At 40.6% G+C, this 21,835-nt stretch overlaps 1 protein-coding gene and 1 long non-coding RNA gene across 4 annotated transcripts in view; one reads left to right on the top strand and one right to left on the bottom strand.

The window, feature by feature from the left end:
• The window catches only part of LOC135309128 (uncharacterized), a 30,565-nt gene that overhangs the window by 3,315 nt on the left and 5,415 nt on the right, over nt 1-21,835 (bottom strand). For 2 of the 3 annotated variants that reach the window (XR_010369447.1, XR_010369449.1), the window contains 5 exons: nt 14,455-14,549; nt 13,764-13,951; nt 11,439-12,771; nt 10,414-10,468; nt 5,573-5,708 (listed from right to left, as the gene is read on the bottom strand). This is a non-coding gene — a long non-coding RNA (uncharacterized LOC135309128). Of the gene's footprint in view, nt 1-5,572; nt 5,709-9,191; nt 9,453-10,413; nt 10,469-11,438; nt 12,772-13,763; nt 13,952-14,454; nt 14,550-21,835 lie in introns of all 3 variants that reach the window. The other variant, XR_010369448.1, reaches the window with a different exon arrangement.
• Nucleotides 356-20,668, top strand: HACD2 (3-hydroxyacyl-CoA dehydratase 2). Its single transcript, XM_064435034.1, has 7 exons — nt 356-523; nt 6,340-6,457; nt 6,741-6,759; nt 9,235-9,323; nt 15,015-15,136; nt 15,815-15,993; nt 16,687-20,668. The coding sequence occupies exons 1-7, from the start codon at nt 393-395 to the stop codon at nt 16,767-16,769; spliced, it is 741 nt and encodes a 246-aa protein (XP_064291104.1). The 5' UTR covers nt 356-392; the 3' UTR covers nt 16,770-20,668.

Here is a 21,835-nt window from a genome sequence, read left to right as displayed (position 1 = left end):
CTCCTGTGGCTGGGCACCACCGAAAACCCTGCAGCACCCTCCTGGCACCCGCCTTTGAGACACTTATGTGCATCAATGGAGCTCGCCCCCTCAGCCTTCTCTCCTCTGAACCACGTTATAAAAGTGACGAAAACCTACGAGATATTCCACAAACACCCGTACCAGCTAACCCTGGTCCCGTCTCTCGGGACACGGCACACCTATTTCTCCCTGCAGAGGGGCGTTTTGAACCAGCCCTGAACACCGAGCCATCGGGCCGCTGATCCCGGGGCTGTGGGGCGAGCGTGGCGGGCGGCGCCGCGGCTGCGCGGAGCCGGCCCCGCCCGGCCCGCGGGAAGTTCCGCCCCGCGCCCGCCGAGCGCCGGCAGCGGGCGGGGCGCGGGAGCCGCGAGATGGCGGCGGCCGGGAGCGGCGGGAGCCGGGCGGACAACGGCTACGGCGGGCAGCAGGCGCGGCGCAGGAAGGGCCCGGGCGCGCTGGCCACGGGCTACCTCGTTATCTACAACGTGGTGATGACGGCGGGGTAAGGACCGGGCGGGGTGGCCGCCGGGGCGCGGGGCTGCGCTCGGCCGGGCTGCGGCCGCGGCTGGGTCCGGCGGGGCAGGCAGGGCAGGGCAGGGCGGCTGCTCCGCGCCGCAGGAGCGGGGCCGGGCCGAGGGCAGCGGCCTCTGCCGCCGCCGTGCCCGCGCTCCCGCCCGTCCCGAGCCCCTGCGGCTGCACCGCCCGGGTCGGGGCTGTGCCCCGTGTGCCCCGGCCCTGCCTCGCGCTTTGGTCACGGTAAAGCGCACAGCCGAGCCCTCGCTCGCCGCTCCTCGTGCTGGACAGGGGCTCCTGAGCATCCGTGCTGCCTTCCCGCTGTCCCGGCTCTCGCCGTGCTCCGAGGCCGTAATCCGGCTGGGTGCCGGGGGTCCCGAGGCTGTGCCTGCCCGGCCTGTGCCAGGCCCCGGAGCTCGGGCCCCGGTGTCCCCTCAGCGCCGCCCGGCCCGCGGCTCGGCCTGGCTGCCCCGTGCCGAGCGGGCTCTGCTCGGCAGAGCCAGTGCAGGCTCACTGCGAGCTGCCGGCTTTATCACGGACACCTTCGTTTATTTGCTCTGCAGCTGCTTTCACGTCCAGTGGCTGTGGGTTCCTTGCATCACCGTGTCTGTGGTGTAGATTCCAGCAGATTTCACTAGAGAGGTGGCCCTAAATGCAGGGAATTTGTCCACAGCAGTAGTTAAACGCAGAGATCTTGAGCCCTCCAAGATTTCTCCACAAACCCTTCAGCTGGTCTGTAATTTGAGCTTGGAAGCTGCTTTTGGGATGTGTGAGCTCCTGGACCAGCTTGGTGCTGTGCCCTTGCCCTGCATGGTGAAATGCAGACTGGTGCCAATTGGTGCTTGCTCAGGTGTGTTCTTAGGTACAGAACTAAAAATAGTTACAACTGGGAACTCTCAAGAGAGAAAGCAGACTTTTTCTTCTTCTTTATCTTTTTCTAATTAATTGTGGCTGTCACATCTCATTGGAATCCAGATAAAAATAAAACCATCTTTTGAAAGATTGAGGGTATTTGGGTGGGAGAAGAAAAGAGCCTTTAAAATGGATCCCAAATGAGCGTCCGTCTCTGCTAGATAAACCCTGGTGGGTGAGGAGTTGAGCAAACACAGTAGTGTCATCTTTGGGGGAAGGTTAGTGTAGAATTAATATAGATACAATTCACTTCAATAAGGCAGTTGGACATGAAGATTCTAGATTTGCTGGTGGCAGCTGATGCTATTTCAGCTTAAAATATACTTACACTTGTGTGGGTCAGAGGTAGGGGAGCTGGGAGAGCTCAGTTTTTGTAAGGTGCCTGGTACACCCGTTACCCAACAGCTGTGTTACTGTGAAATGCTACTGAGCAGGTTTATGGCTCCATAGGATATTTGCAGGCTATTTCACTCAGAGGGCAAGGATAATTACCCACCAGTTTGATTTAAGTAATCTGTTGTTTCAGAAATAATTACATGAGTAATACAACACATTGCAGGCAGTCAGGAGAGCTTTTCAGTTTGGTTGTGGTGTCCCTGCACAATGTTAAGAAGTTCCCCTCTGAACTCTTCTAAGAAATAAAAGCATTTCCCTGCTTATTTTACTGCTCATATGCAATTCACTTGTGTTTATAAAAGATATAAAAAACCTGAGAGAGAAGCTGTGGTATAAATGGAAAGTTTTCTTTGTGGTCACGAACTTTTTGTCATGGCAAGCTACTGAGCATGGGAAATTTCTACTCCTTCAGGAGAACAGATCTGAAAAAAAATTGAGTGCTTGAAGCTCAGAAATAAATAACATAAACCTCTATTTAGCTTTCTGTTGTCATATAAATCTTGACCACAGTCTTGCCCATTTTCTTGATTTACACCAAATCTCTTAGAAAATTCCACTCTTGGGTGGGATGTGATTTATGGTGCTTTTTTTTTTTGGACATGGTTGTGATTAGATGGTTTCTGCAGTTTGGGGAGTTACCAGAGGAGTTCTCTGATCATGGTCATATCTCTGTGATGTCTCTCACTTTTCTTTTGGGCTAGGTCACCAAGGGCTCTCACTGATAATTCCTCTTCAAATGGATGAGGAGTTTGCACTTCCTCTGGACACTGCTGAAATTCTACAGTATACAGGGTTGAGCTTAGGAAAAAAGCTCAGTTGTGAAGCCTTTTAAAAAGGTAGTTTTTCTGGAGCTGATTGACAGAAGCTCAGTTGTTCAGATGAAAAGATTGGAAGATTGATACACAGCACTGATTATTTACTGACCCCATGTCAGTCAGAGTGCTCAGACTTAATTTTCCCAACTGCACTGCCTTGGAAAGAGAATTGTGAAAAGAAAAAAACAAAGAATTCAAAGTGCCCAGGTGATGAAGTGATGCTCTAACAGCACATGGGATTTTTTGGAAGTGGTTTGTTTGGTTTGGTTTACAAAGGCTTGTAAACTGAAGCATACAACAACATTGTTGTGCAGTAAATAGGTACTAAATTAATGTTTTAAAACTACAGTTGTCCTAAGGATTAACTTTGTTTAAAATAGATCAAGTGACAGTTGAAAAATGTCAGCATAGCTACTGTATTTACTTTGCATTTATCTTGGCTTAGCTAGAGAAAACACAATTTCCTCCAAAAATAATAGATCTTATTTCTGGTTTTATGCTGTAGTGCACGTAGTATATGGATTCCAACACAAAAAAACATACAATGGTTTTTACAAGAGTAAAACAGTACAAAAAGCACCTGTGGATCTCTGTCTGGGGTTACATGCACTTACTAATTGGTTCATTTTTGGGTGGTTTTTTTTTATTTAAATGGGGCAATCATGGTACAACAGGGATAACCAGCACTGCAGTTGCTTCTCTGCTTGCTCAGGTTTTATTGCCTGTGGCTCAAAGCATTAAGCTGCAGAAAGCTCTGCATCTTGCTTCTCTTGTGTTCAGGCAGACTCTCTTCCCATCACAGTGTGAAGCTGTGTAGTCATACCTGACCTGGCATGGGGTTTCTGGAGGCAGCGATGCAGCATAGAAATTATTTTTCCTAAAAACTGTGCTTGACCAAAATCACTGAACAGTGCTGAATAGTGCTGGGTGGGGAGATGGGCATGCTGTTAGAGCCGAGTGTAAATGTTAGATAAGCTGCTTTAAAAGGTGATTATGTTTCTTATTTTTAGTCAAGTGCTGTAACTGACTAGTACTTCTGGGTATAAGTAGCTGGTGGTTGTATAAACAATGAATTTAAAAAGGATTTCACTCAACAAGGTCGATGGTAATGTAATAGCTTTTGAATTTGCAAGGGTTTGTATTAATCAGTGTTGAACAAAGAGTGTTCCGGGTTGTGAGTTTCATTGTCCATGTCTTCAGTGAGTGGCTGTTGAGAGTCAGAGTACACTTCTCCCTTTCAGGTGCACTCACTGCACAGCTCTGCTCTATTCTTTTGCATAAATGTTACAGAACCTCAGTAAACTTTGCATAAGAAAATGCCTTTCTGTGACCTGTGAGAGAGCCAAGGGAGTTAACCTAAGGACCTGAGCAGAGAGCTTGTCTATCAAGTCTGACCAAAGTAAAGAAACTCTGTGTGTGCACTATCCATTTTTCTTAGTCTGGATTAATCTGAGAATGGTAATTGTTCAGTTTGGAGTTTACAGACAGGGTAACAGTAAATTAATGAAGTGTAACTCCAGGTGGAGTTCAGTGTGTAGGTCAGATAAATGAGCTTTCATGAGACAGTGGTGCCTTTTGCTGCCCTTCTAAACTTCTTGCCAAGTTCCATTTTCAGCTGATATTCCTTGATTTCACCTTCTCCTGTTCCATTTTGTCTGGTCCTAGAGGGTGGAGAACTATTTAAGAATCATAGAAGCAGGACAGAGGTACTAAAAGCTTCAGCACAAACTAGGCTCAGCTTTTAATTTCCTATGGATTCATGCCCTGATCTGTATCAAATGCTTTTTGAAGATAGTAAATGGAATGGGAAGTACAGTCTCGCTGGAGTCAGTGATCTGGCAGGAGGGTGGAGCAGAGCAAGAGGCTGGAGCTGCTCTGGGAGCTGTGGGATTTACCAGTCTCTGCTCAGGTGAGGATGGTTTGCAGGCACAGCCAAGAACTGGCATCTTGTGCAACTGGAGAAATTGCTCAATTCAGCACTTTCTCAACAAATGTGGAAGATCTAGAAAACCAGAGAAACTTGACAGATAAGAAGAGCACAGTGTAAACCTGCTCTGATTTCCTGGTCTAAAGAAGAAGCAGTTGGTGTTACAGGGGAGACTCACTAATACTGTAGTCCTTACTGGTTTATTCTACACTGAAGTCCAAATACAAAATGAATCAGATTTATTCCTTGTAAAAGCAATTACTTGGCAAATGTTTGTCCTTTGGTTTCACAAGATGGCTTTAACTGAAATAACTTGTCACTCTGTAAAAAGGGAGGGCTTGTTTCTCTTTCCCATTTATCTTCCCCAGTCCCCCTGCTTTTCTTTGGTGCATGTCTTCCAGAATTTAAGGCAGAAATTAATTAGCTTTCTTTCAATTCTGCTAACAGATTTTGTTACAAACACAAACTTGGATGCCGGAGTTATTTATTGTTGAAAAATCTGAACTTCTCTGTGTGTTTCAAACAATTATTACATTTGGGATAATATGTGCACATACTTTGCAATATCCAAGCTGATGTGGTACTTGTAAGATTCTGATATGCTGCAAATAAAGGGAATTTCTTCATCATCCCTGTTACAAAACCACAGCTACACACCTTTCTCCAAAGGGTGAAAACTATTGCATAGTCAGTGGGCTTGCTGTGTGTCTACACATTGAGGTGAGCTGTTAGCAGAGACACTTGGTGATTCACACAAGGGGTTTGGAGGGAGATGGAGATAAAACTGGGTGACATTCAGAGTGGTTGAGTGTAACACAGCCAGGATGAGCCTGTCAGGGAAAAGTTTGGGAGCCCCTGTTAAGGATTCTTCTTGACCAACCAGCCCCTTCTCCCCGTGTTTGCCAAAAGCAATTGGAAAGTTCATTACCAAGTTCATTATAGATGCAGTTTTCAAGTGGAAGGTGTTTGACCAGGGTTGACCACTCACCTTGGATTTGTGGCTTGGCATAGACTTGACTGAAGAATTTCTCATGCTGTGGGCAAGCACCAGCTCTGGGTAGCCGTGGTGGTTAGTGAAAGCTTCATCAGCCAGGATGAAAAAGTTTTAGGTTTGTTTAAGTTACCTGAAGGGAAAATCACCAGGGTTAACAGGTCACACTGTTAACATACAGTTGCAGTTACATGGGCAGTACTTACATAGGCTCAGATAGAATTTGTTGGTTAAAAAGGAAAACTGGGATGGCCATGCTGCCTTCAAGGCTTTAGCAGGCTCAGTTTCCTTGAAGTTATGTATCTATAACTATTTCTCATATAATATATGCTCCCAATTAAGCTGGATGACCTCTTCTAATGTCTAGGGGTTTACTTTGAACTGAAATGTTAAAATCAAATGCCTTCTGAATCTTATGTCCTACTGCTGTAAATTGGTAATAGGTCTCTGACTAGCTGTTTTTCTGCTTAAACTAAACAAAACGTGATGCCAGTCTGCCATGAATACATTCCATAACTAATTAAATAGAGCTAACAGGAAAATAAATGGGACATTAGAGATATTGGTACCACATTGGTGCTGAAAAATGCTTTTAAAATGCATCGTCTTTCGCTTGGATAGATTTGAAGGTGCAATTTCTAGTGTTGCAGAGTTAGTGTATTTCAGGACAGTCCTGCCTGTTGTTTTCTCAAGTATTAAAAGAGGGATTAAAGATTTCTTTTTACTTATGCTTTGCTTAATGTCTCATTTTTTCTCTGTTTCAGGTGGCTCGTTATTGCAGTTGGTCTGGTTAGGGCATATCTGGCTAAAGGCAGCTACCACAGCCTTTACTATTCAATAGAGAAGCCCCTGAAATTCTTCCAAACTGGAGCTTTGCTTGAGGTGGGTGTAGTCCTATTCCCTGGCCTTACTAATACTTGCATGAATGTGTTGTATTTCTTATATTTACTTTAATTCTACTGAACAGCTCACACAAAAGCTGAGTTTTCCTTTTAGCGAGAGGGAGTTTTACTGTCTGCTATTTAGCTTGGGCAGCAGAGCTTAATATTAATCTTAATCATTGAAATGCAAATACTGAATCTTAAGCACTTGTAACAGAATTAAGTGTGTGTCTGAATTGCTTAATTTGAAATGTTAGTGATTTGAATTTTTCTTTTTGTTCTAGATTCTGCACTGTGCACTTGGTAAGCTGGCAAATTTTCTGTTTACTATTTTTATAGAAGACTGAACTTTCAGCAATATATTTACAAGAAAAATGTTACAGTCCGTGAATTGCTGAATTTAATTCTTGCATAACTTAGTAATTTTTGTTTGAAATGCATTCCAGTTTTTTACTCCCTAATTTGAGAAGTCACAAAACAATAAAACAGTGCTCCAGGTCCTATCTGAATGTTCACTAGCCACTACATAAAGAGTAAGATGGTGTTGAGGTTCCTAAAGTTGCAGCTACAGACTTCTGTTTTTCATCATTGTCCAGAGAGCCACATAAAGGGGAGAGGGTTTTGGATTGCAGGTTCGTAGTGAGTTCTGGGGGATGTTCCAATAACCAAGTGAGGTGTTGGGAGAGCTGGTGCTGGGAGTGTGTCAGCAGAGGGCAGTCTGGTTCTGTCTCAGATGAAGTAGTGCTGACCCTCCTGAATCATCCAGCTGCTCTGGAAATGTCCTAGGAAGGCAGTTCATAAACTGTGCACAGATCACCCCAAGAAATGAATGATCATATACACCTCAAATTCATGTAAAGGCTCTTCAGAGTAAACTGAGTGTATCATCTGTTTTCCTGTGCTGCAAAGGCAATCCTTCCAATGCTGTTTAATTTTACTAAATCACAATTACTGTTTTTTACCAGAATAAACCATACTTTTTAAAAAAACTTGTCAACAATTAATATTAAAATGTGCCATTTTTAAGGTCTTATTTAACAAGTGGCAGGAAGAAGTTAAATCTTGGAATACTGGAGAGAAAACCTTGCAGATAAAATGCTGGTTTCACCATCCTAAATCCATTATGCTTTGCTGTTTTCTCGGTTGATTTGAGGTGTGGATCCATTTAGCCCATTTTATCCTTAGTGCACAATTTAATATTAGAGAGAGCCATTAGGGGAAAGTGGCAACATTTTATGCTGGTTCTATTCTTTTTGCTTTCCCTAACAAAACTCTTTTGCAAAAGACTGGTTTTCTTTTAAGTGGCTGTGGATTATATTTTTTTTCTGTTAATGGAAGTGTTTGTCAGCTAAATAAAGTGAGGGGGGTTTGCACAGCTGGATGCACTGCTGCTGTCTGCTGCAGTCCTACTGACTGTAGCAAAAGTTTCTGTGCAAGGAGAAACAGGAAATGTGCAGATTCCTTTGCCCCTGCTGAACTAATTGCTCTAACTAGAGCTGTAATTCTCTGTCAATAGAAGAGCTTATGTGGGACAGATGGCTGTGTGTATCAGCATAACTTTTCTCTCCACATCTTTTCAGTAGAGTCTGAAATGTTAGCATCTGTGAGGCAAGTCCTTCAAAATACAAGGATTGATAGGGGAGTGTCTCTGTGAAGCATGGCTGAGAACAGGATTTGACAAATAACAGAGGTTTAAAAAATGCAGAGCTGTACCTGGAAAGGAGTTAACATGTAGTCCAGAGACCAAGACAATGTGATGAAACTGAGGAGAATTATGTCTGTAGGATTTTCCTTTTCCCTCTCATAGAAGCCAAACATATAAATTAAAATAATTCAACTGAAACTTGCTTTTGACTTTTCTTACTCTCTTGTCCTATTTAATTTTCCTCTTTGGCCCCTGTATATTTCTGAGGCTGTTGTGTTGCTTGTGGTTTGCATTAGCTTTACAAGCACTGTTTACTCTGTCTTAGGAGCTACACCTGCTCTTTATCGTTTAGCTATTAGAAGAAAATAAAACTTTGGGATTCAAAGTTTAGAAATTTTGTGTCTAAAACTGTTCCTGCTCTGACCGACCTGGCTGTGTAGGGTCCTTTCACTGGCAGGTCAGTTGGCACCTCAAAACTTGCTGGAAGAGTCAGTGATATCTGCTTCCTTGAGAAAATCTTCAAGTTGCTTCTGTACCTGCCAGTGCATCAGCTGCTCCCTGGGGTTTGTTTGTTGTGGGGTTGGTTTGGGTTTTTTCTGAGTTGTATTTCCAGGAAGGAACTACAAGCTTTTCATCTATCAAAATATGGGCTAGATCAGTGTTTCTGAAAAATACTTAGAATTTTTGATGGCTGGTTGTTTGTTTTTTTTTTTTTTTTTGAATATACACTGCAAAACATATTATCTTTACTTTTTAAATCACAGTAATGAAGAGTATCTTGGATATTTTAATCAAACAGGATTATTTGAAAGACTGTATCCCAGAAGCTGTTTGATTGAAATTATCTGATTGAGCTGTTCTGTGTATTGAGGAATGTGCTGTGATTGCAACAAGATCAATTACATTTGTTTGCATTTTGATGCAGAAAGCCTTGTCAGGGAATTGCACTGCATTATGCTGTATAAACACACTGAAGGACTCACTTCAGATTTTCAAATTAAAAAAAAAAATTAAATGCTTTCCTTCCAGAAATTTCAAATAACTGGACTTTGGTTTAGCTGTGTTATATTTCCCCACCCCTACCTCCTGCCTTGTGAATCAGGAATATTTACTAATTGCAAAATATCTTCCAGGCATTGTTCCCTCTTCTGTTGTTCTGACTGCTTTCCAAGTGATGTCAAGGGTTTTCCTGACGTGGGCAGTAACACACAGTGTAAAAGAGGTAAGGCAAGCTACAAATTGATAGAAAATCTGTTGATCCATGCTGAAAAGCAAGTGTTGATTGCTGTCTTATTGCCCTTAAAATGTCTTCTGTTTGTATCCCACCATGGGAAATTGTTCATATGAATTTCTGTGGATCAAAAGAAATAAAAATAGATCTGATGTCATCTTTTGTTGACAGTCAAATGGAGCGAGGTCTGATTCTGTCCCTGTAAGACATCTAGCTCCTGGATAGATTCTGCAGTCCTTACTGACAGTTAAACAGCTTCCAGTGTGTAATACAGGACACAGAATTTGGTACAGCCTTCTAGTGCCATTATGAAAAGCAAAATCTCCTTGCCCTCCTGCATATGCAGTTCACTTCCTGTGACATCTGAAACTCCCCCTCAGTTGTTTGTGCACAGCACTGCCTCCATGCTCTCCACTGTCACTCTCCAGGATAATCTTTCCACTGTCCTTCATTCAATTTTGTTATATTCAAATGTAGGTAAATGTTGGGGGCTGAGTGTTTTTTCTCACTGCTCACCACACCAGATAGTGCTGTACTTCATGCAGATCTCTTTAGAGTCTTTTGGAAGCCATGTTTTTTGAAGATTATTCCTGACAGCTGTTTTAAAACCTAGACATGCTTTGATTGGTACAGGTTGTGGTGACTGACTCGGGTCATCTGAATTGTTGTGGTAGCCCAAATATGCTGCATCTCTGCTGTAACTTTAGCCAACTAATCTTACTGGTTCTCTTCTCATTAAGGAAAGAAATTAGTCTTGATACCAGTGTCAGCATGGGTGCCTGAAATAAGTGACAGTCATGTTATACATAAGATTATTTGTTACTTGAATGGAGAGTGTCTTAAGGAACTTGATTTATTGCCAAGTCTTGAGGGAAGCTGCTTTCTCTTCCTTCCTCCAAACCTGCTCTCAGAGCATCCATGCACATGTAGAGCAACATAAGTCACTGCAGTTCCTAGCAATTATCAGTCCTTTCTGGTAGTGTGATGCTTGTTCATGTGAAGCTTCTAGTTTCATGGTACTTGAAGTAGAGGAATGTTATTTTTCTCAATAAACATAAAGTCTGTTTTCTAATGGACTTACCTTGTTAGCGCAAATTATTGTACTCTGGTCTCTGTTAATTCACCAGAAATAAATCCTAGGTTTTGAAAAAAAAAAAAATCTCAAGACATTAGATTTTTATATATATGTATAAAATACTTAAAAATAAGTACTCTTGGAGTTTTGCTTGTTATCTATATGATGTTGGGATATCTGGTGCTTAGAATTACTCCATGTGTTGTCTGTTAGACATCAAAGAAAAACCTGTAATGTGATTGTGGGTTAGGTTTATTTGAAGCTTATGCCCACATTCTCACAAGAGAAAACTGACAAAATGGGAGCAATGAGTATAGCCAAATATTTGACTTCTAACAAGGATTCTTTCAACAATATTCCATGCAGATTTTTTTCCCCCGCACTTGTGGGTCTCTGGTTAAAGTCCTGCAAGAGACTGTGTTATGTGTTACTTTTTTAATGTCTTAGAAAGTGGGTATAAGAATGGCTTGGATGAGGAACCCTGTGATGAGTTTCTGACCTGTGACTTAGAGCAAACAAATCCAATAAGAGGCTGTATTCTGACCCCTCCCCTTGCCCCAACCAGGGAGCCTGCAGGCTCACCTGGGGAGATGTACTGCAAGTGTCACAAGTGTTCTACTTTCTCTGAAGGGCTGTCTGCACAAGTGAGCTCCATGGTGAAGGCCAGGATTAAATTCTCACACAGCTTTATGGAACTTGTAAGCGATGCAGTTGCATGATGAGGTTCTTGTAAAATAAAATGCAGTTTTCCTCTTTAACTTTTTGAATGAGATTTGTTCAGTATCTTGCTTTTCCAGACTGTTTTCATATATAATACAGCTAAAAGAAGAAATGTGTATTGCATCCCTCCTTCTGTCAGGATACACTTCCAGAAATATGATGTGTTTTGAAGCATGCTTCTTGCCACTAACATGTTTGTGCTTTTTGTGGACTTCAGTGCTGGTGTGTTGTTAAACTTAGTATGAAATTATTCACAATAAATGTTAAAGCATGGCAAATGTTAAAGCACTGCACACAGAGATTCTCCTCACCTGCACTGTAGGAGCAGTTGTTGGTGTTGTGGAGGAGGGCCTGGCATGTCATCAGTGCTGGCCATTATGTCAGAAAGGAGCCAGTTCAGTGAATTTTACTGTTCCCCCTGCAAAGGAGAGCAGAGAATGAGCAGCTGGTGTGAAGGGCTGGGAGATTGTAGGCATAGGAGAACAGAAAGTGCCCTTCAGCTCAAAAGATGTCTTTTGGAATTTCTGTGAGCAGTGAGATCATCTGGTGACATCATGGCAGGCCCTCATGGAGTTCCATTCTGATAGATAATTCTGCACCCGGTTCTGATGGGTAATTAAAAATTGTGTCAGCAGGCATTTATTGCTTATCCCATTGGGCTCAGTTACAGATGAGTTGCAAATAAGTGTAATATATATTTAGAGGATCTTTTGTAGAACACACAGGCAAGAGATGCTGTGAAAACAACATTTAAAGCATGTAGAGTTGGTAATTGGGACTCTAGTATCTGCAGTAGGGAATTGATATCTTCAATCAGTAGTAAAGCATACTTACTTAAAAGAGGGGAGAACATCTTAACTTATGATATTTAGGATTAAGTTGTTAGTAAAAAGTCCATGATGGAAGGATCAGAAGTCTGAATGGCTGAGTACAGTTGAAAAACCTGACTCATCATTGCTTTACATCTATGTAAAATTAGAGCAATACCATACAACACAATAGTCTGTCAGGCCCTTTGTGCCTACTATGAAGTTTCCATTTTTTTCCCCCCTGAATTTTGTGTTCTTTTTTAATTACTGCACCAGAGAACCAGCTCTTTGGAGAGAGACGTGCTGTTCCAATATTTTCCATCATTACACTTGCATAGTGCTGCTGGTTTTGCTCTTCTGCATTGGATTGCTTAATTATGTGTTTAGCTGAAATTTTCTGCAAATTTGTCAAACTGTTACTCTTAATGTAGAGAAATTTCCCTTTCCAGTCTTAAGGAGAACATTAAAAACCTCTCAGGCTTTATTTTGTCAACTCCCAGTTCTCATCTTTGCATCTTAAAAGACAGTGGTTTCTTTTATATTTTAGCAAACATTGTCTGCTATTTACAGTATTTAAGAAAAGCTGAAATATATTCAGGATCCTCCTTGATGATATGTTGGCTTGAAGCACATGCCAAAAAATTATACCTGTTGTTTGATTGACCTGTATTAAGAGAGTTGGATAACTAAGGTGTAAATAAGGTTTTTGAGTTGTGTCTAAGACTTCCTTGGAAGACTGGCATGAAGAAAGTAGTGGAAGAAGAATTGAATTCTCAGGGAGCCTTGGCCTTAGTGGTTCTTTGAAGGTCTACTGTGTATTTGCCCTGTCTTCAGCCTGAAAGAGAAATTATGCAAATGCAGCATTAGCAGTGGCTAAAAGAATAAGACTCCTGAAAAATTGTTTTTCCTTAGATAGGGACACAAGCCATGAAGGCACAATCAATGATTCTTAAAATGACATAAGAGGGTTGTATGTTTCATAATGGTGTGAACTGTTTTAATAAGTTATAATACAAAGGAGAGGGGGGAGACCAGACCTTGGAGGCAGTGTTAGAGACATCATGTGATAGAACTGGACTGGAATTTTCTACTTCCATGTGTATGAATCACTGTTGGCGTCCCAGTTTCTTGTCCTTGCTCATATCCTTGGATGCTACTTCAAGCTGCAAACTTTTGGGTTTTGACTTTTCCCATTTCCATAGCTAGGGAAAGAAGTGGGATTTAAAGCACAGGTTGAAGCTGGGACTCACAGGTTTAGGTGAACTCCTCACTAAGCTGCTACTCCCAGTTTGGCCAGAAGATGCAGCTCTGGAGTGCTTGTCAAGCAGTTCCTCCTTTGGAGCAGCAGCATCTGGGAAGTGCTGTTCACTCTCCCTGCTGAGAACTAAGTCTTGCTTATAAAGCAGACCTCAAACGGGATTAGGATCCTGCAGCAATGTGTAAAAATAGATTTGGTTTCTTCTCTGAAAATCTTCAAATAATTTTTGTATTTTGCTATTTTATAGTGATGTAAGGGAGATGAATATATAAACAAATTATCAGAATGTGGAAAAATAATAAGGTGCTTTTGCTGCAAAATACAGTGAAAGTGACCTGAAATGTTACACGTTGTAGAACATAGATTTACAGCACTGTACAGATTACCAGCAGCTCTGCATTCCAGGATAGCTCCAGATTTCTGTATAAATTTTTTTGGGTTTTTCTGGGTAATTCCCTTGGAAAAAAATTTCCCTTTTTTATCCAAAAGTATATGATGAGTCCCCTCCTATTAAGAAGTTTCTGATTGTCCATATATATATATATATGTACATACACACATTCTTGTACCTTTTTTTTCCTGTTGGTTTGTACTTTGCCCAAGATGAATAGAATGCTCCACCCACATCTCCTCACTTCCTTTTCCCTTTTTTTCAAGAGTTGGAGAAAAAGAGAAAATATGGGCTCCTGTGGTGGAACTCTTTTTGTTCCCACTGTCCACTGAATTTGGGCTCAAGGTGCTCATACAGCTGGGAATTCTGTTGAAGAGGGGAGAGAGGGAGAAGGCTGAATTAAAATCATGTCCAATCCCTCAGGAGTTTGTGACCCCATATACTTGAGATCCTTCAGGAACTTGAATCTCATAATGATGCTCCATAATCTAATAAATATAACTCTTCATTTTAAAGTACATGCTTTTGAGGATTGACCTTATAAATGTCACAGATAAAGGCAGTTCCTTACAGAATATTTTGAGCTGAAAGGGACCCACAAGGATCACTGAGTCCAGCTCCTAAATTATCCCATGCAGGGATCAAGCCCACAAGCTTGGTGTTATTAGCACCATGCTCAGACCAGCAGAGCTGATCTCAGGGTTAAAATGTGGAGGGAGTTACAGCTGCTTCACTGATGTGTGAGTGACATAAAAGCTCCAAGAGGTGTAAAGCAGTGAAACATGATATTGCCTTGAGTGTGACATTAGAGGAACTATGCTCCTTGCAATGAGCAGAAAATGGGGCAAGGAACAGTGAATCAGGCTTACCTGAGGTGAGACAATCTGAGCATGGTTCTTCTCTCCTCCCAGCCTGAGATCTGATGTTAGCTGTGTTGCTGCTGCTCAAAAGTAGGACCCAGTTTCTGACCAGAAAAAGAAAAACAGTACTTCTGCTCAGAAGCACCATGAACTGGTATCAGAATATTAAGTGTAAACCAAGTATCAAGTGTTAGGCCATTCTTTCTGCATAGGAGACAGTCACAGGACTGAAATAGAAGCTGGTACTCTATAGGAATGGAAGAGTTAAGAATTATACTCAGCATTTCAGGGGTTTCTTGTACCAATTTACCTTGCACAGAATATGGGAGCTGAAGTTACCTGATCATGAAGCAGAGCCATTCTTAAGCAACTAGAAAAATACAGAGCATGATAAGAAGGGTTTTTTACTGTTGTTACTAATGTTGCTTTTAAGCTCATTCTTGGAGTCTGTTCTCTAAAATGATGCAATAAAGTAACCCACAGGAACTGATTTCTGTGAGGTTTTCTTGGGTCTGGTGAGTAACTGGGAATGCTCAAGCTCATACAAAGCCTTTTTTCCATTCTCACAGGTACAAAGTGAAGACAGTGTCCTCTTGTTTGTAGTGGCCTGGACAATCACCGAGATAATCCGTTATTCTTTTTACACCTTTAGCTTGTTAAACCATCTCCCTTATCTCATCAAATGGGCCAGGTCGGTAGCATCATAAAAGTTACAGCCTTAAAGCACTGATCTGACAGGGGTATTTATCTTGTAAAGTAGTTGCAGTGCAAAAAAATTAGATTCTGCCTTCAGGTAATTGCCCTGTTTGTGACTGCCTAGCTTCTTTCCAGCAGATTTTAAGGTTACAAAAATCTATTGCATTTGAAGCTGAAAGAGTCATTTGTCTGAACTCAGTTCCATTTTCAAAATAATAGTTTGTCACAAAGTGATATTTAACAGTAGAGGATGACAGTAAGTAAACTGACATTTAGCAGTAATCCAGTGGTTGTCCTTGAAATAATATTTAAGCTCATTGATTAACATCAACTATATCTGGCCCTGTTTTAAGTAGTAAAATGACTTCTACCAAAGAATTCAGAAGTCAAATTAATAAAATGTGTATGTGTGGAGAATAGTTTTAAAGATAATTTGTAGATTCTCAGATAAAATCTTTAAATATTTCCAAATGATTGCTGATTTGAATACTTTCAATCAGCAATATTTCAATACTATTACCTTGCAAAAGTGTTGATACCTTTCCATGTTCTGATCAAATAAGATCTAAGAAAAATAAATACTGAGTGGAGAATTCAAGTTTTGAATATCTATAACACAAATATTTAGTCAGAGTTGGTCATAACTTTTAATTCTTTCTGTGTTTCATTCTAGGTACACTTTGTTTATAGTGTTGTATCCAATGGGAGTCTCAGGTGAATTACTCACAATATATGCTGCATTACCCTTCGTCAGGCAGTCTGGCTTGTATTCCATTAGTTTACCTAACAAGTACAATTTTTCATTTGACTACTATACATTCCTGATCCTGGTCATGATCTCTTACATTCCAAGTAAGTATGAGTTTGTTAGGTTTCTTAGTATTAACAGCTGTACTGGGAAAAGCAGACAACTGTGGGATTAACATACATACAAGTAACCAATCTAGCCTGCTGATGACCTTGTTTAATTTTTGCATGGTTCACAAAGGTTTCTCATGGAAATTTCAGCTTTTGCTGTTTGTATATGTATGTTTTCCTCCCCCTCCTTCATTGTTTTGCAAACATACTGTTTACCATAGTTTTGGAAATAGAAAGAGAAAAAGCTCTGGATAGAGAGAGATGAAAGAGGCACTGATGTGTATAAAATGCCTTAGAGTCTGGCAAAGTGACACTAGATTTACAAAAAATCAAACAAATCTGGAAATTTCTCTTGAAGGACTTTTTCTGCCCTGCAGTCTGTTTTTTTTTGTATTGTGTGCATGCAGTTATGGCAACATTTGTAATCTGCTTCCACATTTAGAGTTAAATAAGGCATTTGCATTTTATAAAAAGGGGATTTCTCTAGCAGAAAAATTAATAGTACCTGCAGCCTAAGAACAATATCAGTTCATCTCTTTAGAGTGTAAATTACAAAGCAATAGATAACTTAAGCAAAAAGTGGATAAGCACATCCTCTAATAGAGATTTGGTGACCTTGACCATGTGACTGTGCATCTTGCAGGCCTCTCTTCACACTTGACTGACCTGAGTCTGTTTTCTCCTCAGTCTTCCCTCAGCTCTATTTCCACATGCTGCATCAGAGGCGGAAGGTACTCTCCCACTCGGAAGAGCATAAGAAGTCGGAGTAATTCCAACTCTTTTTCAGAACTTTTCAAACATCAAAATGCTGCAGTTTTTCAATACCCAGCACATTTGTAAAGAGTATACCAAGATAAGTCAGAGGTAAAAGACCAATAATTTAGCAAGAATAACTACTAAATCTGATTTCAGTGAAATTCCAGGATGTCAAACATTGAAATATTTTTCAGCTTGCAGTGCTTCAGAAAACGTAAAACTTTATATGGCTTGGCAGTTAACCTTTTCCTTAAATGATGTGCTAAATGGTTTTCATTTATTACTAAATGCCTGAAGGTTGCAGTATGAGTGATGAAGTTGTACCCACTAAATGCCTGAATTGGGATTATATTACTGATACCTCTTTTTTTAAGTGCTTGACTGCATGCCAGAAACTGTATGTATTGCTGTGAAAGCAAACAATATGCTCTGGAATACTTCAGGATAATGTCAGAGACTTCAGTGGAGAATGTAATCTGGGCAAAGTATTTGACTTTAGAAAGGTAGGTTGTGTATTTAAAAGGTGATGGGAACAAGAACAAGAATCCAATTACGGAAAATGACGGGAATGTGGTTCTTTAGGAATTTAAACAGTACAGTGTCTGACCAGAGTGTGTTCTCTGAAAAGCTTGTTTGAGCTAATCACTCAAATGCTAATATTAATTCAGAGGCTGTAATTCTTATCTGAAACATTAAAACTACCCCAAGTACTGCATCCCTGAATACTTTTTTATATATTTAAAAAATTAATACTAACTGTAATACTTTAGTGGTATCAGTAATGAATCTAAATATAAGGAGGTAGTTCACCCAGAAGCAGGTGCAGTTCTCCCTTTTTTACTTTAAATTTTCATCTCTAGTCATTGTCTGTGATATTCATCTTTCAGTGCTGAGCTCTACATGGTGTGCTGTGTTTGGGGGCCCTGTTCCTTAGCCTGACTTTTCTCAAGGGACTGAGGTCATCACTCTGGCACATCCAAGCAGGCAGTTCCAGGCACTCCACTTCTGAAGTGTTGCAAAGTCATAATCTGCTCCTTGCAGAGCAAATTGTCTCATGTGTTACATGCTGCCTTTGCATGTAGGACAAGCCACCCTCGTCTGCTCTTTGGAAAGAGTGGAAGACCACAAGAAGTTATATTCTCCTAGGTGCTTTCTCTGGGTTCTCAGGCTTAACCTTTCCTTGGGAGGCTGAAAGGAAAATGAGGGAGCTGAGAAAGCACTAGTACTGTGAGTGCTGTGCCCCAAGCCTAGAAGAAATTTCTGATGGGGAGTAACAGGGTGGAGAATGAAGGGAAATGAATGGGTATCCAGGCAGAGACAAACGCAAATGTAGGTTATGGCTTTGCTCTGTTAGGAATTGATGGCCAAATAGTCCTGTGTGCATCCAGTCAGAGTCACTAGACAAGACCACGTGGGCCTCTCTGGCTTCCCTCTGGTTTGATTCAGTGCACAGATGAGGTGTGACCATTCCCATGCTGCCTGCAGTGCTGCCTCGTGCTCTGCCTGCCAGCAACTCCCCTGGCCTGGTTGTGTTTGACACATCCCAGCTCTTCCAAACACAGCTGGGAAGTACTGAGGACACAGGCTCTCTGTTCCAGAAGTTGGGAAGAGTTGGATTTACAGTTATTCAGATTTATGCTTGTCAGAGCAATATTTTAAAAAGACCAAAACCTTGTCATTTTTCAGTAATTTTCTTTGGCTCCATCAAAAGGACTGAATTTTCCTATCTCTGACTATATAGAGCCTTTCCTGTTCAACACAAACAGGATTATTATAAGCAGAGAAAGGACAAGAGACAATAATAATCTTTGCTTCTATTTTCAACATTTTGGAGCCAGTTACTGACTGGATTATAAAACACAGGAGGTCGTAGCAAGTTGGATGTTGTTGGTCTTTTCTCCCAAGTTACAAACAATAGGACTAGAGCATACTGCCTCTTCTTGTGCCAGGGAAGGTCTAGATGGGATATTGGGGAAAATTTCTTCATAGAAAGGGTTTTCAAGCATTGGAACAAGCTTCCCAGGGAAATAATAGAGTCACCATCCTTGAAGGTATTTAAAATACCTGAAGATGTGGTGCATAAGGACATGGTTTACTGGGATTTTGCAGTGTTAGGATAATGATTGGACTCCATCTTAGAGGTCTTTTCCAACCCAAACAATTCTGTGATTCTATTACTATGGCCATATACAACCTCAAAATGGTTTTGGATTCAAAGATGCAACAATTCAATTAATTTCTATATTATTTTCTATATGCTTTGTTGTAGTGATCTGACAAATGTAACATTATTCTGAAGTCATTGTTTGAAAGTGTGACTTCCACCTCTGAACAAAACATCTCCTTTTGCTTATACTTGCTATTAAAGAAGTTAATGTCAGTATTTCTGAAGGATGTCATCTAAAGATCTGATTTCCTGATGTACTTAGGTTACTGGATATTGTCAGTGCTCAGCTCCTGAACTTTCCTTAATTTGATTTCTGTGCCCAAGTAAAAGATTTGGTTTCAGATTTGTTGGTCCAATTTGGAGATAAAAAAATGGCTGTGTAATACTCCTGCATGAGACAAACCCCTGGCTCTGTTGATGGGAAAGATACAGAACAGATCTACAACAGATAGCACTGGCTCCATGGAAAAGCAGAGCAAGCTGCCAGTAGGGAGAAAGCTTCTACAACCAACACCTTTGCTGAACAGGCTTTATGATGGAATATTTACTTAATTGAAAGTATCCATTTATGAAAAAAATGCAAATAAACTATGGCCTTTTAAAAGAAAATTGAGTTACTTTTCCTTTCAAGAGAAAAAGAGGTTGCTTTCACAGTGAGAATTCTTACCAGCAAGGTTGATTTATAAATTATATTCTGAAGTCTGAACGTGCAGTTGCTATGTACAAAAATTCAGTGCTTCATGTTGCAGTGCTTTTTCAAGTTTAACTTCTAAGGAAATCACTGGAAGGTGATCTTGAGAGAGAACTGTAGTGTGATGCCCTTAAACTGTTGGGGTTGTTCCCTAATACTGATTTTGCTGACACATGTGAGGTTTCTTCTCATAAAAGAAGTTTCCCCTCATCTGTCACTGAAATTGTGGTTTCTGTGAGCTCTGTAATAGAAGCTTTGATTGGTTCTGTGTCACAAAAGGGTTTATTTCCCCTCAGACTGTTTACTTGGCTCGCATGTTCTCTATCAGCCTCTCCAGAGCAGCAGCCCCCCTGCTTTGGTGCTCTCTGTTGTGTGCACTGGTTCAGTTGACAGCACTTTTTGTTCTACCACGCCAGCTCTGAGTTAGTCACTACCCTCCAAAAGACCAAGGTTTTCACCAGTGTGTAGTTTACAACTGGAATTGTAGAAATGTTCATATTTGTAAATTACAGTAAGAATGCAGGTTACAGTGCAGGTATATTGTAATTTTTCACAATGTGATGTTTTTATCAGAGGGTTTTTTTCTTACCATTATGAAGGTTGGCATTTGTGTGGACCAATCTGCAGTGTCATTTTAAAACTTATCTTTCAGCTTAAAATTTTCATGAGTATACATCAAATCATATATTTTGATGTATATGTCAGTGAAACTTGGGTGAAAACTATATACAGTCATTTTTGTATTTTTTTCTATGTTGTGAAGAATAAAATTGTAATTTTATAAGTCTGATTCACTAAGATTATTATAATTTAAATGTATTTTTTGTATATTTAGGAATCTGGTATTACCTGGAGCTCTGAAAGACTTAAGCATAGAATTTTTATGCATGGTTGGAAGATATTTCAACTTGATAATGCAGTGAAATGGTTTGTATGCTAAAATACTAGTCCGTGTTGTTGCCTTGTGCAGTTGAATCTGTGCTCTCTGCCTGGATTTGGCCTACTGAACAGTGATACTAATTGCTGTAATCCAAATAAAATACTTCTGAACAAAATATGTTGTATTGTTACTGTTTAAGGAACAAAAGCAGATACTTTACAGGTGTGAGTTAGGGCTGTGTTATTATTCATTTGTACACAATGTGTATCTTTTAATTTACAAGTTCTTTTAGCATATGTAACTCTGGAGCTCAGACAAAACAAATAAGAAACTTCATACTGTTACTTGCTCTGCTTTCCACATTCAAAAGAAGAGCTCATAACAACACCTTGACTATGTCAACACTCAGAACTCCCTGGGATCCTCAATTGAGTGTGAGCTCCTTGTTCTCCTGCTGTTGTCTGTGCTCTGGATGCTGATGGTTTCCTTCAAAAACAAAATTGAGTATTATAAATATAGTGAATGCTTAACTAATGCAACAGAATTCTTCAGAGTTCATTTACTAAATATAATATGTCTGCTACCACGGCAACGTTTTTAGCATTTTTAACACTTCCTGAGAGAGATTTAAAAACTGTGTCTAGATGACTTTAATGCCCATAAATAACAAGTTATAATCCTCTAAAAGGAACTGAGTGGTAGCTGCAGAGTGAGTGCTATTATTCTAGGCATATGCTTGTCATAAGATTGCACAACTACAGTGATTTTTTTGTTGACTGAGATGGGATGAAATGGTGGTGTCATGCCCAGCATCAGCACATGTCCTACGCATGATGGCTGTGACTTGGCACTGCTGTGTAATTAAAAACTCAGAAATGCTGTGCTCTGGAGAGGTGCTGGGCTCTGTCTGTGCCTTACAGGAACTGTCACTGGCTATTTCTGTTTCCTCTCTGCATTTTGAAAACTGTGTGGAAACAATTGTAGTTCCCTAGGGTAGCAGTAAAGAGTCTGAAAAGCATAAGGATTCTGTGGTTGTCAGCAAGTTAATGTCACAACAATGTGTAAGGCTCATCTTAAAGCATTGGCAGTTCTTGATACAAGACATGGGGAGGGATCTGTGCTGGGCTGCCGAATATAAAATAAAAAGGTGTGAATATCTATGTGATTCAGTTTCATGTGATGTGAACTGAGCATTTCTGCTGTTGGGAGTGATTGATTCAAGCCACCCAACTGCCTGGAACTTCCATTCAGTATCAAGTGGGTTTTAAATTCTGCTTCCTGTCTCCTAAACAAATGCTCCTCCACACTTGTCAGAAGACTTACAGTAGTGAGATAATTAATA

The sequence above is a fragment of the Passer domesticus genome, chromosome 10 (genome assembly GCF_036417665.1).
Source record: "Passer domesticus isolate bPasDom1 chromosome 10, bPasDom1.hap1, whole genome shotgun sequence".
Taxonomy (NCBI): domain Eukaryota; kingdom Metazoa; phylum Chordata; class Aves; order Passeriformes; family Passeridae; genus Passer; species Passer domesticus.
This window is presented reverse-complemented; position numbering and strand designations above follow the sequence as displayed.